General features: G+C 47.2%; 1 protein-coding gene across 5 annotated transcripts; it reads right to left on the minus strand.

Moving 5' to 3' along the window:
- Nucleotides 1-7,096: 7,096 nt before the first annotated feature.
- On the minus strand, nucleotides 7,097-22,831 carry map2k6 (mitogen-activated protein kinase kinase 6). 5 transcript variants are annotated; one of them, XM_046376639.1, is made up of 13 exons: nucleotides 22,466-22,831; nucleotides 13,935-13,998; nucleotides 13,473-13,521; nucleotides 12,780-12,893; nucleotides 12,154-12,273; nucleotides 11,333-11,449; nucleotides 11,150-11,201; nucleotides 10,496-10,623; nucleotides 9,920-9,997; nucleotides 9,101-9,240; nucleotides 8,291-8,336; nucleotides 7,945-8,051; nucleotides 7,097-7,802 (listed from the first exon to the last, which is right to left on the minus strand). In XM_046376639.1, exons 1-12 carry the CDS (start codon nucleotides 22,554-22,556, stop codon nucleotides 7,974-7,976), a joined length of 1,077 nt encoding a protein of 358 aa, XP_046232595.1. In that variant the 5' UTR covers nucleotides 22,557-22,831; the 3' UTR covers nucleotides 7,097-7,802; nucleotides 7,945-7,973. The 5 variants fall into 5 exon arrangements, with proteins under 5 accessions (XP_046232595.1, XP_046232594.1, XP_046232593.1 ...); XM_046376638.1 differs by having other exon boundaries at nucleotides 7,097-7,848; XM_046376637.1 differs by having other exon boundaries at nucleotides 7,097-8,051.
- Between the last annotated feature and the right edge of the window lie 11 nt (nucleotides 22,832-22,842).

Raw genomic sequence — 22,842 nt, forward strand, 5'->3', positions numbered from 1 at the left:
ACTGATTCATCTCTTTCCCACTTTCTACAGAGAGGAGCAGGAAAAGCAGCATAAACACTTCTGGGATGGGGGGAGCAGGAGGGGTTTACAGGATGTTGTCTGAGTTTTAGATCCTGTTTTCTTCCCTTTTCCCAAGGAGCTGCTCTAACGCAGGTGCACAGACAGCCCCCCACCCCCCACCCCCCACCCTTCATCTGCACCACCCGCCCGCCCACCCGCCGCCAAGCCCCGCCCACAGCCTAAATATGTACGGCTCTTCCCCTCTTTCTTGGTGGTGACTCCACTCCACACTGAGCCTTTTCTTGCTGCGTGGACTTTTAGTCCTGGCAGCCTGAGGAGATTAAAGAGGACGGAGGGATTTTCATCAGGACTGTTTCTCTCTCTCTCTCTTAACAGGATGAAAATATCCTCTTGTCAGTCATGTCATGCAGTTGCAAATCCAGATGGCCTGAGTGGCTTTCTGCTATGCTGCCGAGGCCTGCACTGTGAGAGAAGGAAGATCGGGTCAATTCAGGCTTTGCTGAATGATATTTAGAGCAAAAAGCTGTAAATATCCCCCCACACACACACACACGTCAACATGAAAGATGGTCTACTACTAACAGGATGTAATGGCTGCTTTTGGTTACTTAGAAGCCTAAATGTCAAAAGTTTAATGTGCATAAAAACTTTCAACTCACGTCCCCCTCTGACAAAACTCAGGGGCTGCATTTCATTATAAATCATTTTCCAGTTTTTAAGTGCGCTGCTCAGAAGAGTTTCCATGAGATCATCAGCTGTCAGTATGGGAAGCCAGTCGATTATATTCTGAAACTCAAACCAGGGCGCACAGCAGCAGCGCAGCAGGCCTGCAGCCAGGAACGATGCACAAACGGTGGCCATGAAGACTGTCCAACATGAACACGATCAGCCGAAGAGACTCTGTGGGGGGAAAGATAAAATGTGTGTGATGGGCGGAGTTAGGAGGTTTCTTACCTTGAAGGGAGGAAAAAGATTTCAAGAGGAAGTCTCAGCAGCAGGACAGCAACGCGTCCCACAGTTACTGTTTGTTGAACCAACAGGTGTGGCTGCTGTTCGCTCATAAAGACATCGAACATCAAAACCCCGAATGAGCTTCACTTTTACCAGTTTTACAGAGGAATGAAGGTCGTCATGCTGTGCAGACTTTTGAAATTAATGTTCGCTGTTATGGATTACACAAGTCATGTTGTCTTGGGAGGAAGTTAGAAAAACTGAAAAATCAAAAACTGTACAGCAGGCACGTAAAACGTAAAAGTATTTTATCGTTTTAAAGTACTGATATGATCCTCTAATGTTTCTTCAGAAATTAGGATACTATGGAATTTTTTCTGAGATTTAAAATTAACAAAAACTTGCACGTTAATCAATAAATACAAAGAAAAAATAGATAAATAACGCTGTAATTCTCTTTTTTCTGCAAAAAGCACATCAGACACACAGAGGTTTTTATTCTTTAAGCATCTTTAACTTGTTAACGTGTAAATCGCAAAAACGTTTATGCTCTACACTCTCAAAACTCCTTTTCATGTGAAATTTGAATTCTCATTAGATGGCTGAAATGACTTTTATTCTTTTTGAGGTATTAAAGTTTTAAAAACACTTCTGTGCTTCTAGTTCTCCGGCTGTACACACTGCAGACTTCACTGATATTTTAAAATGTTTTTGCATAAAGATGTCTTAAAATTTTGTAAAATTCATACATTTTTGCACACTTCTCAGCTGTGAATGATGATGATGAATATGATGATGTTTTGATAACGTGATGCATTTCAAAGTAATGCTGAAGTGTTTAAAAGTTCTGGTTATAAGTCATGTTTTTAATTAAAAAGCTTGAGAAGCTTCTAGATCAGTTTAGAAATAGAATGAATGATTTTCCATCCATAATTTTAAGTCTCACCTGTGACCAGTTCTATAATTTATGTGGTCAGAGAAATGACTGGACCTTTAATATCCAAACAAAGCGTTGTGTAACAGCGAGGTGGTAAACAAAGTCCACCTCAGAGCGCTGAGTGCGACAGGAAACTCAGATGACGTTGGAGCACCAAGGAGAAAACACATTGTTGGAGCATAAAAAGCGAGCAGTTGTAGGGCGGTTAAAAATAAACAGAAGAGCGATCCCGTGACACCGGATAGTGTCGGGCATTTGGAAGAGGCTTGGCATCTCGCAGACCCTGACCTCAGCTTTGAGAGGTGACCTGATTTACACAAGGCGACCTGAGGTTCAGGCCGATGGTCAAACCTCCAGTCCTCGCAAATAATAAACATAAGTGAGCCACAGTGCAGCATTTTATTCAACTCTCTAAGAAGGCAGGATGGGGGGTTTTCCAGGCTGTGGGGTGAACTTCGCTCCCACAAGGTCTGAGAGATGGCTGAGAAAGGAAGGAAGACGTTGTGCAGTGCAGCGCAGAGCTAAAAATATCCACCTCGCAACTTAAAAGTCTAAGAGATGACTTCAGAGGTGGAGGGATGTGCGTCAAAACACAGTGTGCATCAGAGCAGGTGGCGTGTGTGAGAAACACAGGTAGTTTGCTTTGTCACACGCTCGTCCAATCAGCTCTCAGTGTGCTGAGTGAGTGCTCAGTGTTTACCTTCTCCGGGTTTGTTTTGCTTCTCTTAGCCCCTCACTCTCTCAGCTGGCTTTTGTTTGCCAGGGCGTGCAGGAGATTCTGTGTTTTTATTTTCCATTTTTTAGCACGCTATATCCTCATACTGTACGAGCAGGGAAGTTCAACGGGTCCAGTTCCCAGCCCTGAGGCACACCGCTTCAGAGCCGCCGTGCTACGTGACGCCTCTCTGGCCTCTGAAGGACGGTTTACTAACAAAACAGTCAGAGGCACTGAGGGCAACAAAAAGACTCAGAGGAACAGGAAGAAGGCAGCGACTGATCTGGTTCAAAGTAGATCCATTGAGACCGTTTTAGACGTCTTGAAGCATGCGATGTTATCCCCGTTTCAGCATTTCATCATGTCAACGCTACGGAGACGTGCAAAGTCCTCTCATGTTCATTCAGTCTGTCACAGAACCCTTCAGTCTTCTGTCCTCCCAGATTCAAAGACAAGCTGAAACAGAAGCAGACGCCAAGCTTATTGTGTAAAAATACCTCTTTTTTATTGAATTTCCATCATTACAATTGCACATAATCAGTTTGAGCAATCGAAAATATTCATAGAAATTCATTGAGCTCTAAATGAACAGTCATCAGTCTTTAGCAGAGGCTTTAGAGATGAGTGAATATACTGAGAACTTCACTTCCCGTGGGGCGAGGAGCCGAAGCCGCGGTAACCCTCCCAGAGCGCCACCAGACACCAACCAAAGACCCTTTTCCACGTACAGCAGCATCTCTGGATACGTCGAACACAAGTCCCCACCCCGAATAAAAGAGTACAACACCGCAACATCAGAAGTCACACACAGCTGCGTGAACCAGCAGTAAACCACCTGCAACAGAGAAACACGAAGCTCCACGGTTCACAAGTCAGGTCGTCGCATTCGAGAACGCTCGAAGCGCTGGGCAAAAAACAAAGCGTTCAAGAAACCGCAGCACGGTTCACACACACACACGACACATTTACACTCCATATAATGTGGCACAACACAAAGTTGTAAAGGGCTGGAAGCGTCACACGCCGGCTTTTCGATTCATCCGCTGACACATTTTGAGGATGAGGAAGAAGGTGAGCAAAATTTCCTCCGATTCTCTCCCAAGCCTCAAATCTGCACCTGACCTTCAAACATTTGAGTCTGGTTCCAGTAAAAGCCGCTCGCCTACTGGACGTTACAGACGCATCATCTAGAAATACGTGCCTGTTGCCGGGCGCTCAGATAAACTCAGAGGTTAAGAGGGGAATCAGGATGGGATGTGACAATAATCACCCGCGAAGGACAGTTTCCACTCGGACGTCCTGCTCCCCTTCGCCCCCAGCGACAGAGGTTTACTCAGCAGGTGAACACGAGCCACAAATAGACTCATGGACGGGAATTCCCACATGCAAGCAGACACATGAATGCTCACGCAGAAACAAAAAGCCCTGACCTGTTAGAGAAGCTTCGGCTTGTAAAGAAAAGACCTTTTCTTGATGCAGGGAGGAGGAGGAGGAGGAGGGTGAAGGCTGTTTCTGACTCGCTCCATTATCTCCCCAGAGAGGAACAGCAGGGTAAAGATAGCACTGCCCTCTGGTCACTCACTCACACACACACACACACACACACACACACAGGAAAATGCCACGTGATGAGAGATTGGACTCGACTCTTTTCTCATTACATCCTATTGGAAACTGAATATGAGTCAGATGTGATAGAAGTGTTGGTGCCGTTTGCAGAGCGAGTGAAGAAGATTTCTGAGCATCACATACACAAGTGAAGGACTTCAGTAAATGTTATCCCCTTAAAAACAATATAACTTTACTCAATTCATTTAACGTCAGCATTAATACGACTGTGTGATATGGCTCCTGGGCACAGTGCAAAGCTTCAGGGCAGCATGCAGCGTCAGCGTGTCCCACAGAGGAACTAGAGGACAGAAACCGAGTCGAAGCATCGCTCACGAACACTGAGACGTGTTTACATGTGAATGTTCACCACAGAAATGCGTCATTAGGCACTTAAAACACCTACAAACACTACAGGCAGCTAACTCACAGCTGTGAGACCGTGCACGTCCAATGCTCACCAGGCGACAGGAGGCCTACGCACAAAGTCCTCCTCCTAAAAGACCTCCTCGTCTCCCTCAGCCCGACTCCACCTGCACTCTCGCTCTTCTGCTCTGCGGTCACATTCGCTAAATTAGTGACGAACAAAGAGGACTCTGGTGGACCCGCGGGGTTCTTTTCCAGAGGACGAACCTGAGACAGGCCACGCTGCACCTTAACGACATTTTCACTCTGGGAAAGTGTGACTTGAATTTGGCTAATTTCATCATGCAATAAAACACAAAGGAAATTTCTCAAGAGTACATTTCCATCCCTGGCACAGAATGGTTACTAATGGGGGACGCCTTAATGTCATCATTGTGGTGAGTGAGTTGGTTTGACCTTCTGACTCACCTTCATTACAAAGGAAGAGCGCCAAGGAGCAGAAATGCATTGCAGGCCGTGGGACCTGAGCCCAGCGGGGAGCGGGTTACGGTGTGAAGGGTGACAGGAAAGTTGTCAGTCTGCTACACAACAGGAAACTCCCAGGCAGGTCGTACTGTTTCCAACGAGCAAAACAGCAACAACAGAAGAAAAGCAGATGCTAATGAATGAACCTGTCGCAGTCTGTTAAAGGCCCAGTCTGCAATCGTGTGTGTGTGTGTGTGCTTCTGTGCCAGCGTGGCGGCCATGTTGGTGTCTGTGACTAAACTACATGCTTCTTTACTGTTTTTACAACAAACTGAGACTTTCTTGACTTGCACAGTGACATCTGAAGTCGACTGCAGCGCATTTTGTCAAGGCAGGAAAATGACCACAGTGGCTAAAAAAGACCAATCAAAAATGTCCATGCATATGTTTTACAGTTTTTAGCGGCATTCTGTGAGTGTTGTTATGTGTTTTCAAGTTTTACATCACAGACCGAGCCTTTAAGCAACAATCAAACAACGTCAACACAGCTAAAGCGACACAGAAGACGGCCCCCAAAATGCAGAAAACATCAAGTGATGATCCAGCAACAAGATATTTATAGTGAAGAAGGTGATGCAAACCCTCCAACTGTGACAATACCTGCCGTCCTGCCACAAACAGCAATTCAAGTTTCCTGTTTTGTCATTAGAGTTTTACTTGCATAACAACTGAAGCTCTGTGTGGGCAAACCGAAGCCCCAGAAAACACTGACAGAAGAAAGCCAAGAACTGAGGCACCACCAGAGATGATACGAACGTGAAAGAAGTGAAGACGAACAGGAAGCGGAGTCGGGATGCCGTGGAGGGGGGGCGCCGATGAGACGGGACAGGCTGACATCCCCATCACAACATATCACTTTCCGTTTCTACAGAGAGGCACAAAGAAGGCTTGCAAGGTACAGTTCAAAAGCGTTTACATGTTCGAGCCAAGAAGAACACGACAAAAACACAAACGGCCCCACAAGAAAAGTCTCAAGTTTTCAGAGGGAGAACAGCAGTTGTAATAAATAAGAAAAAACTGCAGTAAATACATCTGGGGGAGGAAACACCTGGATCTAAATAATAACAACAATAATTAATAGAATATTAATAATAATAATATCCAGTTCCTTTCATGTTGAACATGGAGTGGAGAGGGTTGTGATTGGCTCAGTACACACAACGAGGAGAAAATCTCCCACGACTGACCGCGATGTCAACACACACCTCACTAACAAACGTGTGTGTGTGCGTCGAGAAGGGCTGCACGACCCATCACATTTACAATGTCGTCTCGTACCTCTGTGCAGTCTCACTACATCTGAGTTTCTGCTGCACCAAACTTCTGTCCTTAAAGGGTCACTTCACCCAAAATGGTTTTTAGAGAGAGACACTGCTGTTCTGCTTCCACGATGCTGAAGAGCAGGCAGACATCTCCAAAACTATCCAGAGGGATGAACAGCACCACGGGGAAGTCCAGGGTCGTTGCTGTTGAACCGCGTTTGACCGGGACTGAACACGGTGACAGAAACATCCACGGACAAAGAAAATCAAATAAATAAAAAGATCAGAACCAAATTAGTGTCCTCAACCAAAGAAGCCTCACATGAGCACGCACGTGTGAGGACAAAACACACCCTGCATTAAGACGCCACAGCCGAGTACAATATCAAAGATAATCACGCCTAAAGACTTAAGCATTTCAATTATGCATTAAAATTTCCATCTAATTTTATTAGCTGCATGTAGAGGGTCACATTAATGCAAAGTCAGTGTGTGTTGAATAAAGAGTGTCAACTTTGTGGAGCCACACATCATGTTTACGTAAACATTCCACCATAACTTTGCATGTAAGACTTTGCAAGTTATTTAATGTATTCACACTGACTCGACATGGTATGAAAAACTTTGCAATAAATGTGACCTTTCACACTGAACTTATGTCATAAAATTACATGAAAATTAAAATGACTGAAGCTTTTGGGCGTAATTATGTCTGCGGCCGCAAAAAATTCCCGAAAATCCTGCCACTCGGCTGTGAAAAAGATGGATAAGAGGAACTTCACTCAGAGCATCACTTTAACCGAGACTGCAGAGGCAATAGTTCATTCAAAACATCGTGCAGCCCTACAAACACACACACACACACACACACACACACTCACACACACTCACAGGCAGCCAGAGCCCAAAATGAGTAGTAGACCTCTGCTGTAATCGAGGGAATGCAGTTGAGGTGCAGTACCTATCTGTGACCACTAGGAGGGCCTCGACGTGAGGCTGCAGGTCTCCAACCATCAGACTCTGCAGCTGATTTCACTCAGAGAAAAATTCTGTACATGCAGTCAATTCATGAATCGATGCTTTGAATATACAAACATTTAGATTATACATAGATAGTATTATATCATTCTTCTTTTCATATAACCTGCTCCTCGTTTCACTCTTCAGCAAAAAGAAAAAAAAAATTTGACCGCCGTGACGCTTTAACGTCACCACACGATGTAGCAGGCGGCGCACGCACACATCGGACCAGTGAGGGACTTTTTGCATACAGACGTCGTAAACGATTCCAGATTAGGTGTGAGGCCTCTCCTGCCCTCCTCTGTCAGGTGATGTACACAGAACATGGACCAGGTGTGTGAGGGGGCGGGGTTTAAACTCCTCCTTCTGTTTCGTCAGCTGATCCTCTGGGCTCCATCTGACGGAGGAGGGAGGGGGTGGAGGTGGGAGCACGAAGCAGAGTCCTGCAGGTGTGAGGGGCTGTGATTTTTGCTTCTTGTTTGTTTGTTGAATTTGCTTTTTTGTTTTTTTTTTAACTTATTTATTATTTTTTTAATTACCACATCTTCCCTCCCTCCTGCGTGGCAACTCAGTCCCCCAAGATGACTTTGACAAAGGTAGCCACGTCGGTCTCTTTGGCCTCATGGGAGGTGAAGAAGGGATGTTGCTGAGGACGAGAAGGACATGAATTTAGTCAGACAGCACGAGAGGATCAGCTCAGTGTGACCACAGCTGTGAGGGAGAGGATGGAAATAAAGGTCTCAGTGCGCCCTCTAGTGTCTGATTAGCTGTGTCACAAGGTACATGCAGGTGAAGCTCGCAGGTAAGCGCAATAAAGACAACAAAACAGACACAACAAAACACAACTGAAGGATTTTAAATTTAAATTAAAAGTTGAACACTCACCATGAGTTCTGTGTAAGTCGGCCGCTCTTTGGAAACTTTCTTTAAGCTGCAGAAGCGAAAAGCAACACAGAGTGACTCATCACTGACACCACAGACGTTTAATAAACTGACTCCTTCACTTTCAGCTTTGCTTCACCTGATAACAAGCTTATCGCACTGTGACCACAGATCCAGTTTTACTCCCTGGAATACAATCAAACACCGTCGAGCGTCGCGAGTCACACAAGCACTCGTGACTAAAGCACTGAGGTGTGGATCTGACTGTAAGCAGCTAGCTGCTGTCTGTTCTCGGTTCCTTCTCTACACACCTGAGGAGCCCTCTGACTCAGCGTCAAACCAGCAGAGCTGAAACGATCAGTCCATCAACACACAATCAGTCTCCGTCTACTCTGATGGCTCCAGCTTCTTAAATGTCATTTACAACAGTAAGTGTAAAGTCTTTGGCTTTTTGGACTGTTGGTTGGACTAAAGAGGAAGAATTTACAAATTAAATATGATGCTGTACTGAGGAAGTTGAAAAGTAGCGACAAGTGTTGTTATTCTAACCTATCAGAACGAGACAACACAACAACAACAGACCAACAAAAGGTCGGCTGAAGCCCTCAGCTGGGATCAACACACATTTCTGTCTGAATTTACTGTGGCTTTGCTGAACGACTCTGCTGGCATCGGCCAAAGAGATCAGCCTTGAGTGAGTGAGTGTGTGTGTGTATGGTGTGTGTGTGTGTGTGTGTGTGTACAGTAAAAAATGTGCAGCCGAAACGTTTTGTGGACCAAAACTGGGACGAAGCAACAGAAAACAAGACGCACCACTGAGAGGTGAAGTCCACAAACTCGGCAGAGAACTGGTCGGCAGGAAGCTGGGGCGAAGGTTCTTCCACCACCTGCTTCAGCTGCTGGAAGGGCGTGCCCCACGAGTCGTACGGGAAGCGCAGGATGGCGAGCTCGATCTGAGCCACGGAGAGAGAAAAACAAGTCACTCACACGACAGCCGAGGAGCTCACCTCTACCTGCTGACACACCTGCTGACCTCACAGGTGAGTGAATACCTTCCAGTGTTTCACCTGATGCCTTCACTGTGTGTTCACACATTATGCAGTGTGTGTTTCTCCCTCTCCCCGCCACCCGATTCAAACCAAGCTCTTCACTTTGGGGCTGTTTTAAGGCTCTCGAGTGCAGCTCTCGAGACGTCACAGACACTCCAACAATCACCCAAAGTCGGCTGCTCACCAGCTCTGATGAAATCTTGAGACTTAAAAAACTCCCTCCCGCCACTTAATTCATCATGAAACAAAAGCTTTAGCATCCTCATTGCCATTCAAGTTAGACCAGCGCTGGAACGTTCGCTGCTCATCCATAAAAGCCGAAGCCAGAGGACGAGCCAGGCTGAAATGAGGGGAAATTGCCGCAGATGAATCCAAAAAAGTCAAAATATTCTCTGGTCCGAATTGGAAATGTGCAAATGAGAAAGCTCTGAATATTTAACAACACGTAATAAAATGTCCAGTGCCAGTCTTTCGTCAGTCTTTCATTTAGAAAAACTGAAATGAATAAATTCAGGAGAGTGTGCTTGAGACGGAAAGTTTCCCAGTGCAAAGTTACCGTGAAATAAAAGTTCAGAATTTTTACCATCGTGATCCCTAAACTCCAGATGTCAGACTTGACGTTGTAGCCTTTCTGGTTCGTCTCGGGGTTGATCCTCTCGGGCTGTGGGGACACAAAGTCAGATGATGTCACACTTAAGGAGCGGTTGTCAGGGACGACCTGCACACCTCCCACACACACACACACACACAGTGCTGACCTGGCCCTAAAACCCACTCAGCCAATCAGCAGCAGAGCACACGTGGTTAAAATGTAACCGGGTTCATTAAGTGTGTGGATGATGACGAGAGACAAAGAGCCTCAGTTAAAAAAGGCTTTTCATGCCGTCCCGGTCAACTGCTCAGAGCAAAGATCTTTCTATCTGACTATGAAGCGAGGGACGTCCGTCTGTCCTGCGAACGTCTTGAGACTGTCCATCCGATCCAATTCCCGTGTGGTCATCGACAGCTAGCACAACGCTAACTGCTGTTCTCTTCCAGTGGCTAATATAAACTATAAGTTTGGAAACGACTGTGTTTTCAGTTTGAGTTTAAAAAGAAGCACCTGGTTTGTCAGTTGGAAAGCAGTTTAAGTCTTTTCCTCGGGTGTCTTCCTGCTTACCGCCATGTAGGGTTTGCAGCCAGCGTCCATGGTTTTGGCCACGGAGTCGACCAGGTAGCCGCTGATGCCAAAGTCGCACATCTTCACTTGGCCCTGAGTGTTGATCAGCACGTTGGAGGGCTTCACATCTGCGACGACAAGAACACAACGAACAAGCCTGTAATGGCCGCCGTCACACTCGACGCCGCGCTGTGGTCACACTGTGTGACCCTTTTTTTGTCACTTATAATCTTTGTGAGAGATGGCTTGGTGCTTCGAGGCAACAGAAGCCACACAGTGGTCACAGCGGCAAGACAGAGGTTTGACACAGGAAGGATTATCCAATGGCTGACAGCGTTTGCAGGTTAAGGCTCCTTCACCACAGTTAATGTGTCATGGTGGTTTCAAAAGGAAATGAATGCAAACCAAAACCTGCTTGAAAGCTCAGACAAACGATATATCATATAAACATGGCAGCATTCATGACTTCTATTTAATGATGTGCCACATGCAGAAACACCAGAATGGTCCTTTAATTAGAGACAGCATGCAGGCAGAAAGAAAAAGAAAGAAGGAAGGAAGGCAGCTCAGTGCATCTGTGTGGTGACGCATCACACGAGTGGATACTGACACTCTGCCTCTGAGGGCTTTAATGGCTTCCACTCAGGCTCTTACCTCTGTGTATGACTTGCAGATTGCTGTGCAGATGCTCCAAAGCTTTTACTATCTGTAATAACAAAGCTCATTAATAAGCAAATGAGAGTTACATAACAAATATCTGTCATTAAGCCTCCATTGCCTGACAAAATGCTTTCTGAATGGTTCGCGTTATGTTCAGGGTGTTTAGCGTGAACCCACTGAGACGGCAATTTTTCCCAGGATGTCCTCGGGGATGGTCAGGCCCTTCTCGATCACTTGCTTGTAGAACTTGTCCAGGGAGGTGTCCATCAGCTCCATGCAGATCCAGACGTCGCCCTGGCAACGCACAGACACATTTGGAGAGAGATCAGGAAAAATGGCCAAAAAACAAAGAAAAAGAAAGAACCGCGATGCATTCCAGACAGACGGGAAGTGAGAGAATTTTTTCTACGTTTCAGTCACGATGAGGAAATCCTGAACATCCACTCGCTCCTGCAGGAAGTCATCTGAGAAAACCTTCAGTCTAGTCTGTCACACGGGCTTAAACTGGTTTAATTACATGCAGTCAGGAACATGATTCACTTCATCACAGTTAATTTTATGACATCAGACAGTCTGGCTGATTCTGACTCGTCCCTCCAAGTTCACACTCAGAGTTCACCCTAAACTCGAAAACACTTCCTCTTTCCTCTTACCTGCAGCGCTACATCCTGTGCACCTACTCTGGTGTGAGCTGTTCTCACAACAGCAACGTCTGTTTTCAGAAACCACGACTCAAGATAATCCAGACACTTTCCTTCTGCACGGTGACACTACAAGAAAACAGTTCCCAGCTGAAGCTGCCCACAACCAGGTCTCTGGATTATCTCGAGAGGCCTGGTCAAAGGTATTTCTTGGCTCTGTGACCACAGCACGTGAAGAGCCATCTTGTTCCGTTATATTCAACAGAAATCAGACGTCTCTACAGCTGATGTCTCAAAAACTCTGCAGTAAAGTAAAACGAACCAAACTGTCCCTCTGAAATAATCTCAGCATGTTACCTCTCTGAACAGCGCTCCGTAGAAGGTGACGGTGTAGAAACAGTCCACCGTCCTCATGGAGATGTCCAGGTCCATGAGCAGCCTCTTCTGCTCCTGAGTGTTCACTGTGGCCCGAATCCGCTGAGGGAGGACGGCAGGAGACATGAAGGTTCATCATGACAAGCAGAACCCTTACAGCTGCACACACTGGGTCAAAGACGGGACACAATCAAGATTTTTCTGCTTGATTTTCTTTGTCATCTTATCGTCCGTCTTGATGGGAATCTACCCAGTGGGGCACTTGATCTTACAAAGTTTCTCTGGCCAAGATAAAATTCGAAGATATCTCAGATATTATCTGCATCAACAAGCACCTGAAGCTCAGTGTCATCAAACCAGTGAGCTCATGGTGGACCACAAAGCTTCACATATGGATGATGCTACAAAGAAGCTTCATTATTTTATCCTGTGAGACATCTGGGTGATGTTGTTTCATAGTTAGTGTGGGAATTTTTGAGTTATGGCTAAACAAAGCGACCTTCAACCTTCAAAGTTTCATCACTTCATCTTTGAGCCCAAGTGGACATTCGTGTCCTGAGACATCGTATTGAGGATGGGGCTCCCGGCCGAGCAGGACCGCCGCTCACCTTCACAGCCATGATCAGGCCACTGGGCACGTGCCTCATCTTGTCCACCACGCCGTACGCTCCCCGGCCGAGCTCGCAGATCTTCTCCAGGTCATCTGCCTTCACCTCGAAATTCTGCTCCGGACGCGACGAGAGAGCGACATGAGAGGAGGACACAAAGACAGGTCAAAACCGAACGGAGCTGTGAGGACAGAGACTCTGTGAGAACCGGTCGGCTGACCGTCGGCACTCTCCACTCCTTCACAGATTCTGCTTTATGTTATTCAAGCACAAAAAACAAAACATAAAGCAATCACTTTGACTTCGGGCTAATTTGAGCACAGAAAAAGCAGGCACTTCTGCCAATGGAAAATTCCACTTATTTGATGAGTTTAAAATAAATATTTTTACTGCCTGATGTGCAATAAAAGGCATTCCAGTCTCCCCACAATCAGAAGTGTTCAATTCGGCCGTAATGTTCAGCGGGCCGTTCTTTACGGCACACAGACCCTTCATTAAGCCAGCGTCTGCGCCGAGCGAGCGTGAGACCTCACTGAGGCACAAGCACACCAGGAGGAGGAAAAAGCAAACAGTGAGGAGTTACGTAAGAGCGCGAGGTAAGAGGAAAAAATAAAACCCTGAATGGGACTGGGAAGATAAAAGAAAAACGACACCAGAATGAGTCCAAGAAATGAGGCAAAGGAATAAAATTACCTTCTCCCCGATGGTTACGCACGCTTTCGAATCCAAATCTCTGGGGGGTCTGAAAAACACACACACGCACGCACGCACACACACACACACACACACACACACGCACGCGCGCGCACACACACACACACACACACACACACAGGCTTTTGATTACATTTCAACTGTTTCAATTTGATGTGTGAGGAGGCAGCAACAGTTAAAGGAACCTGAAGGGTGAACACACACGTTCGATGTTAAGAGTCCAGACAACATAAACAATCAAAGTAAAATACACAAGTGACGTCTATTTGCACTTTTCACAATGATGACGAGCAAAAGGGAGGAAATGAACACCTGAATGTCGGAGCTGCATTAGCAGAAAATCGAAACAGAATTTAAGCAAACTGAACATTCGGTCTAAAAGGTCTACGAAGGTGTGTGTGGAACAGGAAGTGATGTAACGAGGCGTGGCGGTGAACTCACCCAGCGGCAGGAGGAGGCTGCTCAAACACCTCCTTGGAGAGCTTGAGCACCGGCTTCCTCTTACCTGGAAACACACGAGACAAGAGAACATCATCAGGTCACGACGCCACAAACTGTTCATGTTCTGTGGACTAATCGATCAATCAACAGAATTTTGGGGCATCCTCTAAATAATCAGATGGGCAAACGTGATCGATGCACTGAATCAACACTTTCAGCAATTCAACCACTTTAAGTTTAACTTTAAGTGACAAAAGCCAACAGGGCTGCAGCTAACAGCTGTTTTCATTATCAACTGATCTGCTGATTATTTTCTCAAGCTGTTCATTCTGTCTAGATTTGTTTGAAAAATCAAACTCATCAACGACAAATGTCCTCAGGTCTACTGAAACTCATCTGGTCGGGAAGCCCCAGAACAGTTTAGTCTGAACGAGGCCGACTGACGGGACTCCAGAGAGGACGAAGTCGCCAGCAGCCGAGTGTAACGCAAGACGAAGGTCAACTTAACTTCTTAACGGCAGTCAGTGTATCTGTATTCATCCTGCCAAGCCCATCACACGAACTCACATCAAATGAGCACCAAATTCACATTAAAATTTAAGAGACTTCAGTCCAAGCTTAACAACATTCAGACTCAGCTGTGATTTCCTGCAGGGAAAAGCAGTCTGCATGCATCTGCACTCAGTAGCAAAGCACCGATGGTTTCCTGCTTCTCCCAGAGCTCACAGCAGCCATCAGACACTTCAGAACTCCCACTGATGCAAAATGACTCAAACTTCCTGCAGCCATCAGTCTAAACACACACCAACACACCACATCCCTCATGCATCGCATCCAGTCTGCAGTTTCTATTGTAAATCCCCTGTTGATATAGCAACAGCAGCAGCGGCAGAAGCTCCGTCTCATCAGTGACACTTACGGTGGGGTGCAGTAAGTGACTCCAGATCCTAATTGAATGTAAGTGGTGCTGAAAGCAAGATGAAGAAGTAGAAAAAGAAGTAGAAGAAGAAGAGGAGGTCTGACAGCCCAGGTGTGCTCGCTCCATGTGGAGGTGCTGCACTGACGTTCTAACGGCTGAGCGCCTTGTTAACGTTGCGTCACGAGTTCCTGTGTGTGTGTGTGTGTGTGTGTAGGACTGCCTTGTCTCCAGACAGCAGCTGGCTCAAACCTCCTCAGACCAGTTTGTAGCAGCTGAAGCCAGTTAGCTGGTTCTAGGAAACGTGCACACAGACCTGAGGCCTCATTAACCGCCTGTCCCTAAGCGTCAAAGACAGGAAAAGTCCTCTGTTCATGTCACGGATGTTACAGAAACTCATGGCCGCATCCTGCCACACCTCACACCTCGTATGTGAACTTAAGGAATGCTAAACGTAAGCTCAGCTCTGCAGCCGGCACTCGTCCCGTCACGTCTGTTCCTGTGTTTACAGTGTACGTGAGACTGCCGGTATCCATGACAACAGCTGTCTCATGGGTGTCACTGGCTAGCTAACTTACTAAGGTGGACAAGACGAGACAGGCTTTCAGTTTTAGCTCTCAGGAGTCACTGGCAAAAATCGTCTCTGGAGGGTAACATCAGTGTTACAGAGTATTTCACGGCTCGTGTCCTCCAGCCTCACTGTCACGACCTCCGGACCCGCCAGCGGTGGTGCTGCCCTGTGCGGCAGTTAGGCTGAAGTTAGGACGCAGTCTATGGGGAATTCCTCAGTTCTAGTTAGGAAACTAGTTAGGAAATGTTTCTTTAGGGCCAAAGATCCTACATGTCATCCTAAACTGAGTTGATGAGCAGCCATCTTGGATCTCCCATGAGACATCACAACATATATTTTTTGTTTTGTTTTTTGAAGGCTTGGAAACGTGTGACTCGGAGCAGCTGAGCGGCTTTAATTTAACATTTAAAGTCACCCCACTGCGCCCCACCCACTGACGTCATAACATGCTATTAGAAGTAAAACTGAAGGTGTGTCACTCTGAGAGACGAGGAGCAGCGCCAGAGGAATATCTGGAATTCCTCACATTGCTGTCTTGTGGGAAAATACAAGCACATGTAGCTGTGGACGCATCTGTCAGTCAAAACGCTGTCAAGAAAGGCAGAACAACAGAACAAACATACACACACGCACACACAGTGTGTCCAGGAGTGTCCTGGTCTGTTCAAACAGGGTGTGACTCTGCTCTGCTATGCGGCCCTCGACCGGCGGCCTCTTGCTGCCTGCCTCCTGGTCTCCACTTTCCAAAGCTGCTTTGTTGCACTAAAATGTCAGTTGAGCCCCTCCTACATGCATTTACACAGACAACAATAGGAACTGGAAACCAACACTGTGCTAACAGATCCATAAGCAACACACACTGAAAACCAGAGAGCAGTCGGAGGGAACACCTGCACCGAGCCCGCACCACAAACACGCTGGGTGGCTCTCACGCCGTCCCGCTTCAACCGAGCGAGAAAATCACGCTCACGGTTCACGTCAGCTTTAATTTTGCAAAACATGAAGTGAGACGCACTCGTGACCCGCCAAGTCAGAGCCATTTAAATGCAGCACGCAGCTGCAGTGCTGCCTATAATTGGCAGTCACATGGAAACACAATCAAATGTGAAGGATCAATTAGAGTTAACACGCGTGTCAACAGTGCGTGGTTTGCACAACACATCAGAAAATAATCGGCTCCTCTTGTCCTGCGTTCTAACTTCCCTCCAGTCGGACTCATGACAACCCGGTTATGAACAAACAGGATCGAGGAAAAAACAAACGTGACGACTCCAGCAGAAGCAACTACAGGAGCCACATGAAGACAGAGGATAAATAAAAACTTTGTCGGACTGACGGCGAACAGCATCAGAACAAAAGATTCAGCGTGTGATTACAGTGAAGCCACAGCATCTTTTCTCTTCGTCTGCCTCACAGCCTTCACTGAGATCATGAGACAAGAGGCTCCTCGAAGGAACGAGGCAGACGTGGACCCACGGTGCTGTTCAGTCCACACGACTCCAGCTGTCCCGGCAGGCCTGCTGTGGGCTGCAGGCACCGAGTCACACGTCAGAGGAGGCAGGTATCGGCCTGCTGCAGGCTGTGGCGATGATGCAAGCTGACATGCGGCTCGGCGAGACATGCACAATCACACGCTTCAACCAACGGAAACACTGGATTCAGTGTCTGCAGGGCTGCTCGGAAACCTGCTGCTGGCGAGAAGAAAAGGGGAGAAGAGCAGAGGGAGGTGGAGGAGGAGGTGGCTGGGGGTCGGAGGGGCGGAGGATTATGTAATCTCTGTGGCTGGCAGGAAGAAGCAGGCTCTCCCATAATCCAACGCAGTGTTGGCTGAAACAATTAGCCAATGAATCGATGAGTCAATCCACTCGGCTGTCATTTCGATAATTCAGTTTAAACTCAGTTCAGCCAAAATTTCTCTGATTGAAACAAAACATTCAGAGATTATGATCTGACATTTGACACATTCATCCCTGAATCACGAGAACGCTGGCAGATTCGAGATAACAAAAATGGCGGCAGACTCTTTGTCCTGTTGCAGGTTTTTCTGTGGGACTTTGGTGTTGTGCAGCTGATCTGGGACTCCTGACTCCTGTTTGCCTTTAAAAATCCACTCCAGGCCCACACACTCACACACACACACACTCACACACACACACACACACACACACAGCTGTTAACTGCAGCAAACTTTGTCTTCTAGTTGCTGTCGGCTCCTCGATGTCACTTCCTTTGAGCATCAAGCAACTGAAATATTTCCTATGAAAACTGCTGGGAACTCGTTGGACTGCTGAGTCACTGAACAACTGCATCAGCACTAACACTGTATTTAAAGGTTACAGCTGAGGGGCAAATCAGACCTGTCAGCATAGCTATTTCAGCTGGACGGCAGAAGTGGACTGGAAGTTCAGAAATAATTCTGATAAATGATATTATGATACCACTCGAGAACAGTATGCACTCAAGTAGCACAAATGTGCTTAGTTAAGATCCACCAAGCTGACTAGGAAACATGGCGAGCAAATAAAAATATCTCATTTCAGATGTCCTCCAGATCATGTTGCACAACTCGGTTGCATGATTCCTTCCCTGTTCTTGCTGAGCTCAGCATCAGACTTGCATGCTGTGGTAGGCCATGTGGCTTAATTAAAAGCAGCAGTACACATCATTCCTGGTGATTTGCAGCACATGAGCTCAAGTATGCACTGAGATGCCAGAGTGTGGCCACAGGAGATGGAGGTCTGCGCTCCCAGTTTCCGCCACGCCCGCTACGAGCGTGCAATGTGCCTCGTCGTGCACGTGTGTCAGTCAGGGAGCAGTGAAAGGAAAAGCATCGCCGACAGAGTGCGTCATGCAGAAAGCCTCGGCGTGGAGGGCAGGTGATGCCCTGCTGCTAACCCACACATGCACCCAGCCTGGAATCCCAACCATGCCAAGAATTCCTCAATGGAATTCCACAGAGTCAGAGGAAGGCAGCTCGATCACCGCAGTGAGACAGGACACAGGACACAGACAGCAGCACGGGGACATGGGGGGACGGGGGAGGATGGGGAGGGGGGGACTCACAGCAAAAAAGATTTGAAAATAACTCCGACTCCCTCCGACCGCTCTGGCAGCTTGTGAGATACTCTACACTTCCAAAGATGGCAGCTCCTTTAGGTTTCAGCTGTCAGAGGCTCCTTTGGGAATCGTGTCATCACCACTGCACTTCCTGTGCGCTCGGCTCGGCAACTCTGCATGCGAGTAAGTCTACCGCAACCCTGAACACACACTGACAGTCTGACCTGTGTGTGCTGTGTGTCTGCATCGTCCTCATGCACTCGTCCTGCCGCTGTGACCCGGAGACAAAGTCCTGGTATGTGCCAGGTGCAGTGATTCTCAAAGTCCATCACGTGAAGGAGCCTTCGGTCCACATGCATCCAGATGTGCGTATCACACACGGCTCACCCGACTCACAGCTTCAGAAACACGAGGAAATCGAGTCTAACTCACACAAAGGAGTCAGTGAGAGACAGACAAACTGGTTCCAGCTTCTTACATGTAAAGATTTGCTCATTTTTGTCATGTATGAGTCTCTGGGAGATTACGATGAGCGTGTTTTCAGTGTTTTATAGACTAAATGTTTAATCGTGAAGCTGGAGCCCGACGTGAAAGCATGTGAACATACGAGTCCACATCTGTCACTTTACTCTACAACAACTCGACTAACTTATTGGGTAACATCTCCAGAAGATTTTGAGCAGGGCTCAGGCCCGAGACGAACGCCATCACGTGATCAGATGGCTCCACAGACCGAGAGCCCCTCGCACTCAAGCACAGGCCTTCATCTGCATATCACTGAGTCACTGCTGCAGCCTGAAACAGATCTGAGAACAGACGTAAACTCAAATGAAACTGCAGTGTGCGCAGGACAACACGTCCAGCGAGCACACACGGAACACACAACAACACAGAGAACTGCTTTTCTCTGCTTCACGTCCAAATTCATGGTGAGTTTTCACTATTTTCTCACTTAAACTATTCACCAACCGCGTATCAGCTGAGGTGAATCAGTTATGCAAATAATGTGCAGCCCCACCTGCCAGCAGCACATATAAAATCTAAAACCTTCCGCTGGCTTTTAACAGGCCTCTTTTCTTTCTAGATGCACTCACAAAACCAATTTACTGAAATTCTTTCTTTGCCGAAGTGCTAATTGGAGCTCGTGATGAGTCGTTTTATTCTGCGCCTGCAGAAAACACAAAAAAAGCAAACAGGTGTAAAACCTGCTGACTGCTGCCGAATGTCAGCACGAACAGCAGCTTCAACAGTTTTAAAATTCAGCCCAGAGAAAACAGCCGCCGGTGCAGCCGCTTTGCTGAACTGTGGAGCGAAATGTTGCTAAATTCTTGTTGTGCTTACATGAAGTGTTGTGTCCAGCCCAGACCCCACTGAGCAAACAGACCTCACCAAAGAGCTGCACTCTGCAGGCGCTTCCCAGACAATCAAAAACGTGAGATTTAATGTAGAGAAAAGAACACGTGCATCAAGAAGCGACACCTCTCCCCCCATCCTCACCTCCAACCTCACCTCATCCTCACCCCCACCCTCGTCCTCATCACACTTCAGCAGTGAAATCTGGAAACCTGCTGCCATCACGACCACGACGGTTACTGCAGGCTGAATGGCAGCTGGCACTTATGTGTCTCAGCACACACTCATTTGTTCTGCAGCTTTACTGTAAAAATAGAAGCCACAGTGAAAACCTCTGCATGTGACAAAGCTGAAACAAGCAGGAAAAAATGTTCTGAATACTGTTGCTCGTTCTTGCCGACACAGAAGTGGCTGCAGTGCTCACTGAGTCAACCCCCCCACTCTGAAAAGACAAGTACAGTTAGTGGATCAGCCGAACAATTCGACTGTTATTGCAGCAAAAAAAGGCCTGGAACGGGACCAACAGTCGGCCAGTCGAAACAGCAAATTTAGTATCCACGCAGCTGAAAACGCAGCCTGCTTTTGCATGACAAACGGGACGTTTGTGCAGGGGCGCGAGGGCCAGCCGGGGCTGCAGGGGGACGTGAGCTGGGAGGGCAGCCGCCAGCCGAGCGCACCGCAGCACTCGGCACGGCTCGGCACGGCTCGGCACGGCTCGGCACGGCACACAATGTGAGGGCAAAAACCGTCCGGGAAGGACCTGAGGAGGGGAAGACTTAACGTGCATCTGTGCCAAATGATATGAGAATAGACGGAAAGCAGCAGGACGCTGAAGTGACTGAGCTTCGCCTGCTGTGGTTTAAATAAAACACAAGAGCATGAAGCTTATTTTAGCTTTGCAGATTTGTGCTCGCTTCCTTCAGTAGATTTAACTGTTAATGCAGTTTGATCACTACGCCTCGAATCCAAAACCATCAACTGCCACAAGCTGGCGTCAAATGATTTTTGTTCAGTTAAAGTTCAGCTGCTCGTGTTGAGACAACATTTAACAACTTTGGCTTCTTTTCACAAACGAAAAAAAGGGTTTTGGACAAATTCCCGCTTTACTTTTATCTTAAACCTACTTTAACTTATTTGATTTCCACTTGGAGGCAGTGCAACAAGCTGAAAACACAACCCTGACATGTTATCATCTCATTAAGCTCAGAGGCCAAGGTCCAAAACCAAAACATACTCAGTTTACAGTGACATAAAACTGAAATAAGCTGCAGAAGCTGAAACCAACAGACTGATAAACAATTTTTGTCAGTTAATTTTATTGCTGCAACTGTCTGCTGATTATTTGCTCAATTTATCATTTAGAAAACAGTGAAAATTACCAAATAAGCAGGCTGGAACAGCACACGTCCGCCATCTTTACTTCACTTACTATCTTTACTGAGTATCAAAACAGAAGAAAAAAAATGAAGAGCGAATCAAACGTCCTGTCGATTGATCAGCACTTAGATTTGCGCGAGCCGTTTTCTGATAAACACGAGTGAGTGATAAGAGAATCCTGCTGCCAGTAAAGTCTCATTCATCTCCAAACAATCAAAAAATGTCTGTGCATTATTCATCACAAGATGAACTGGCTGCAACAACACACTTCCTCTGTGTAGGTGGGTGGACAATTGACTGTACCAAACAAACAGTGAGAGGCTCTGACCATCAGGGGCTCTGTGGCCTACCTGTGTGTGTGTATGTGTGTGTGTGTGTGTGTGTGTGTGTGTGTGCTGTACATGTTGTGCAATGAACCAGCCTCACTTTGGACTTCTTGGAAAACACAGTAAGGGGAGGAAAACGCCTGAGCTGCTTTCACTGCAGCTGTTCGTTTCTCTCTCTGCAACATGCATTCACTGATGAACTTAAAGAGCTCCACGGCTCGTGCTGTCGGGGTCAGGGTGTCACGTGCACGCTTCTGTGTGCACGCTGAGCAGAGAGCTGGACATCAGTGGACACTCAGCCAGGGGTTTGACTCGTGTCCAGCTCGCCAGGACAGAGGCGGCAGCTGACAGAACGGGACGCTGGTATTTGAATATCCCAAACAAGCCCCTGTTCCTGAACTCACCACCACTTTAAATGCTCACAACTAATTCTATTATTAGATTCCCGTTTTCTATCCCATAAGCGGCCACAAATGTACAGCCGACAAACGCTTAAACTTGACAGCTGCGGGTTGTCACGTCGCGTTGCCCTCCCGCACCGAAACACGCATATTTGCAGCGCCGCACGCGACGCGGCTCTCGTTATTTACCTTGACTAACGTGCACGAGCCATATGCAACGAACTCGTGCAGAGTTCACGATAAAGAGTTGCAGTGTCCTTGCGTGTCTCGTGACTGCTAAAGGCGCCCTGGGCTCAACATCCCTGCCCGTACGCTGCTAACAGCGTCAGTACGAGTGAGTACAGACAGCATCGTCTTACCAGGAACTGTGCAAAGGGGAAGATCTGAAACAGGAAATGCAACTGACCCTTGTAAACCATGTAACTTTAAAATGCACCGGCCGTGCTCGAGCTGCGGCCGTGCATGTTGCAAGTCGTGCAGCAGTGATTGCACGTCGGTAGTTTTGCACGGATCGGTTTTGATGTTCTTACCTCCCTTTGGCTGAGACATTTCCCCTTTGCTTTGATGAGGGGGAGGGGAAGCACAAAAGACTTTGCCTTCTTTCTCACTCCCTCCCTCCATCGCCCTCGCACTGGAGCTTCAGCGGCTTGCTTTGCAACGAAGATGCAAAATACAAGCCTCGATCTTCATGCACTTGGAGCCTTTTTGCGTCCGAGGCGTGCGTGTCCGTGCGGGGAGCGATCTGCCAAATGCACAGCCCCGCAGGCGTCGGGAAAACCGCTAATTCTGCAATTGCACTGCAAAGAATTCTCCGCAGCACTTACATGATGGGCCAAGGCTGGCAGCTGAAAGCTCCTAACTTGGATCAGTGTGAGCCCCTGCGAGAGAATGTTCTTCCTGCTTGGAG

This window comes from Scatophagus argus, chromosome 21 (assembly GCF_020382885.2).
Source record: "Scatophagus argus isolate fScaArg1 chromosome 21, fScaArg1.pri, whole genome shotgun sequence".
NCBI lineage: Eukaryota > Metazoa > Chordata > Actinopteri > Scatophagidae > Scatophagus > Scatophagus argus.

Excerpts from the sequence above, each read along its gene's own strand:
- map2k6 (XM_046376639.1), bottom strand. The coding sequence starts at position 22,556 with ATGGAGGGAGGGAGTGAGAAAGAAGGCAAAGTCTTTTGTGCTTCCCCT. Across the intron at positions 12,274-12,779 it reads GCCTGATCATGGCTGTGAAG|CGGATTCGGGCCACAGTGAA; the intron begins GTGAGCGGCGGT and ends GTCCTCCCTCAG. Across the intron at positions 8,052-8,290 it reads CGACTTACACAGAACTCATG|CAACATCCCTTCTTCACCTC; the intron begins GTGAGTGTTCAA and ends TCTCGTCCTCAG.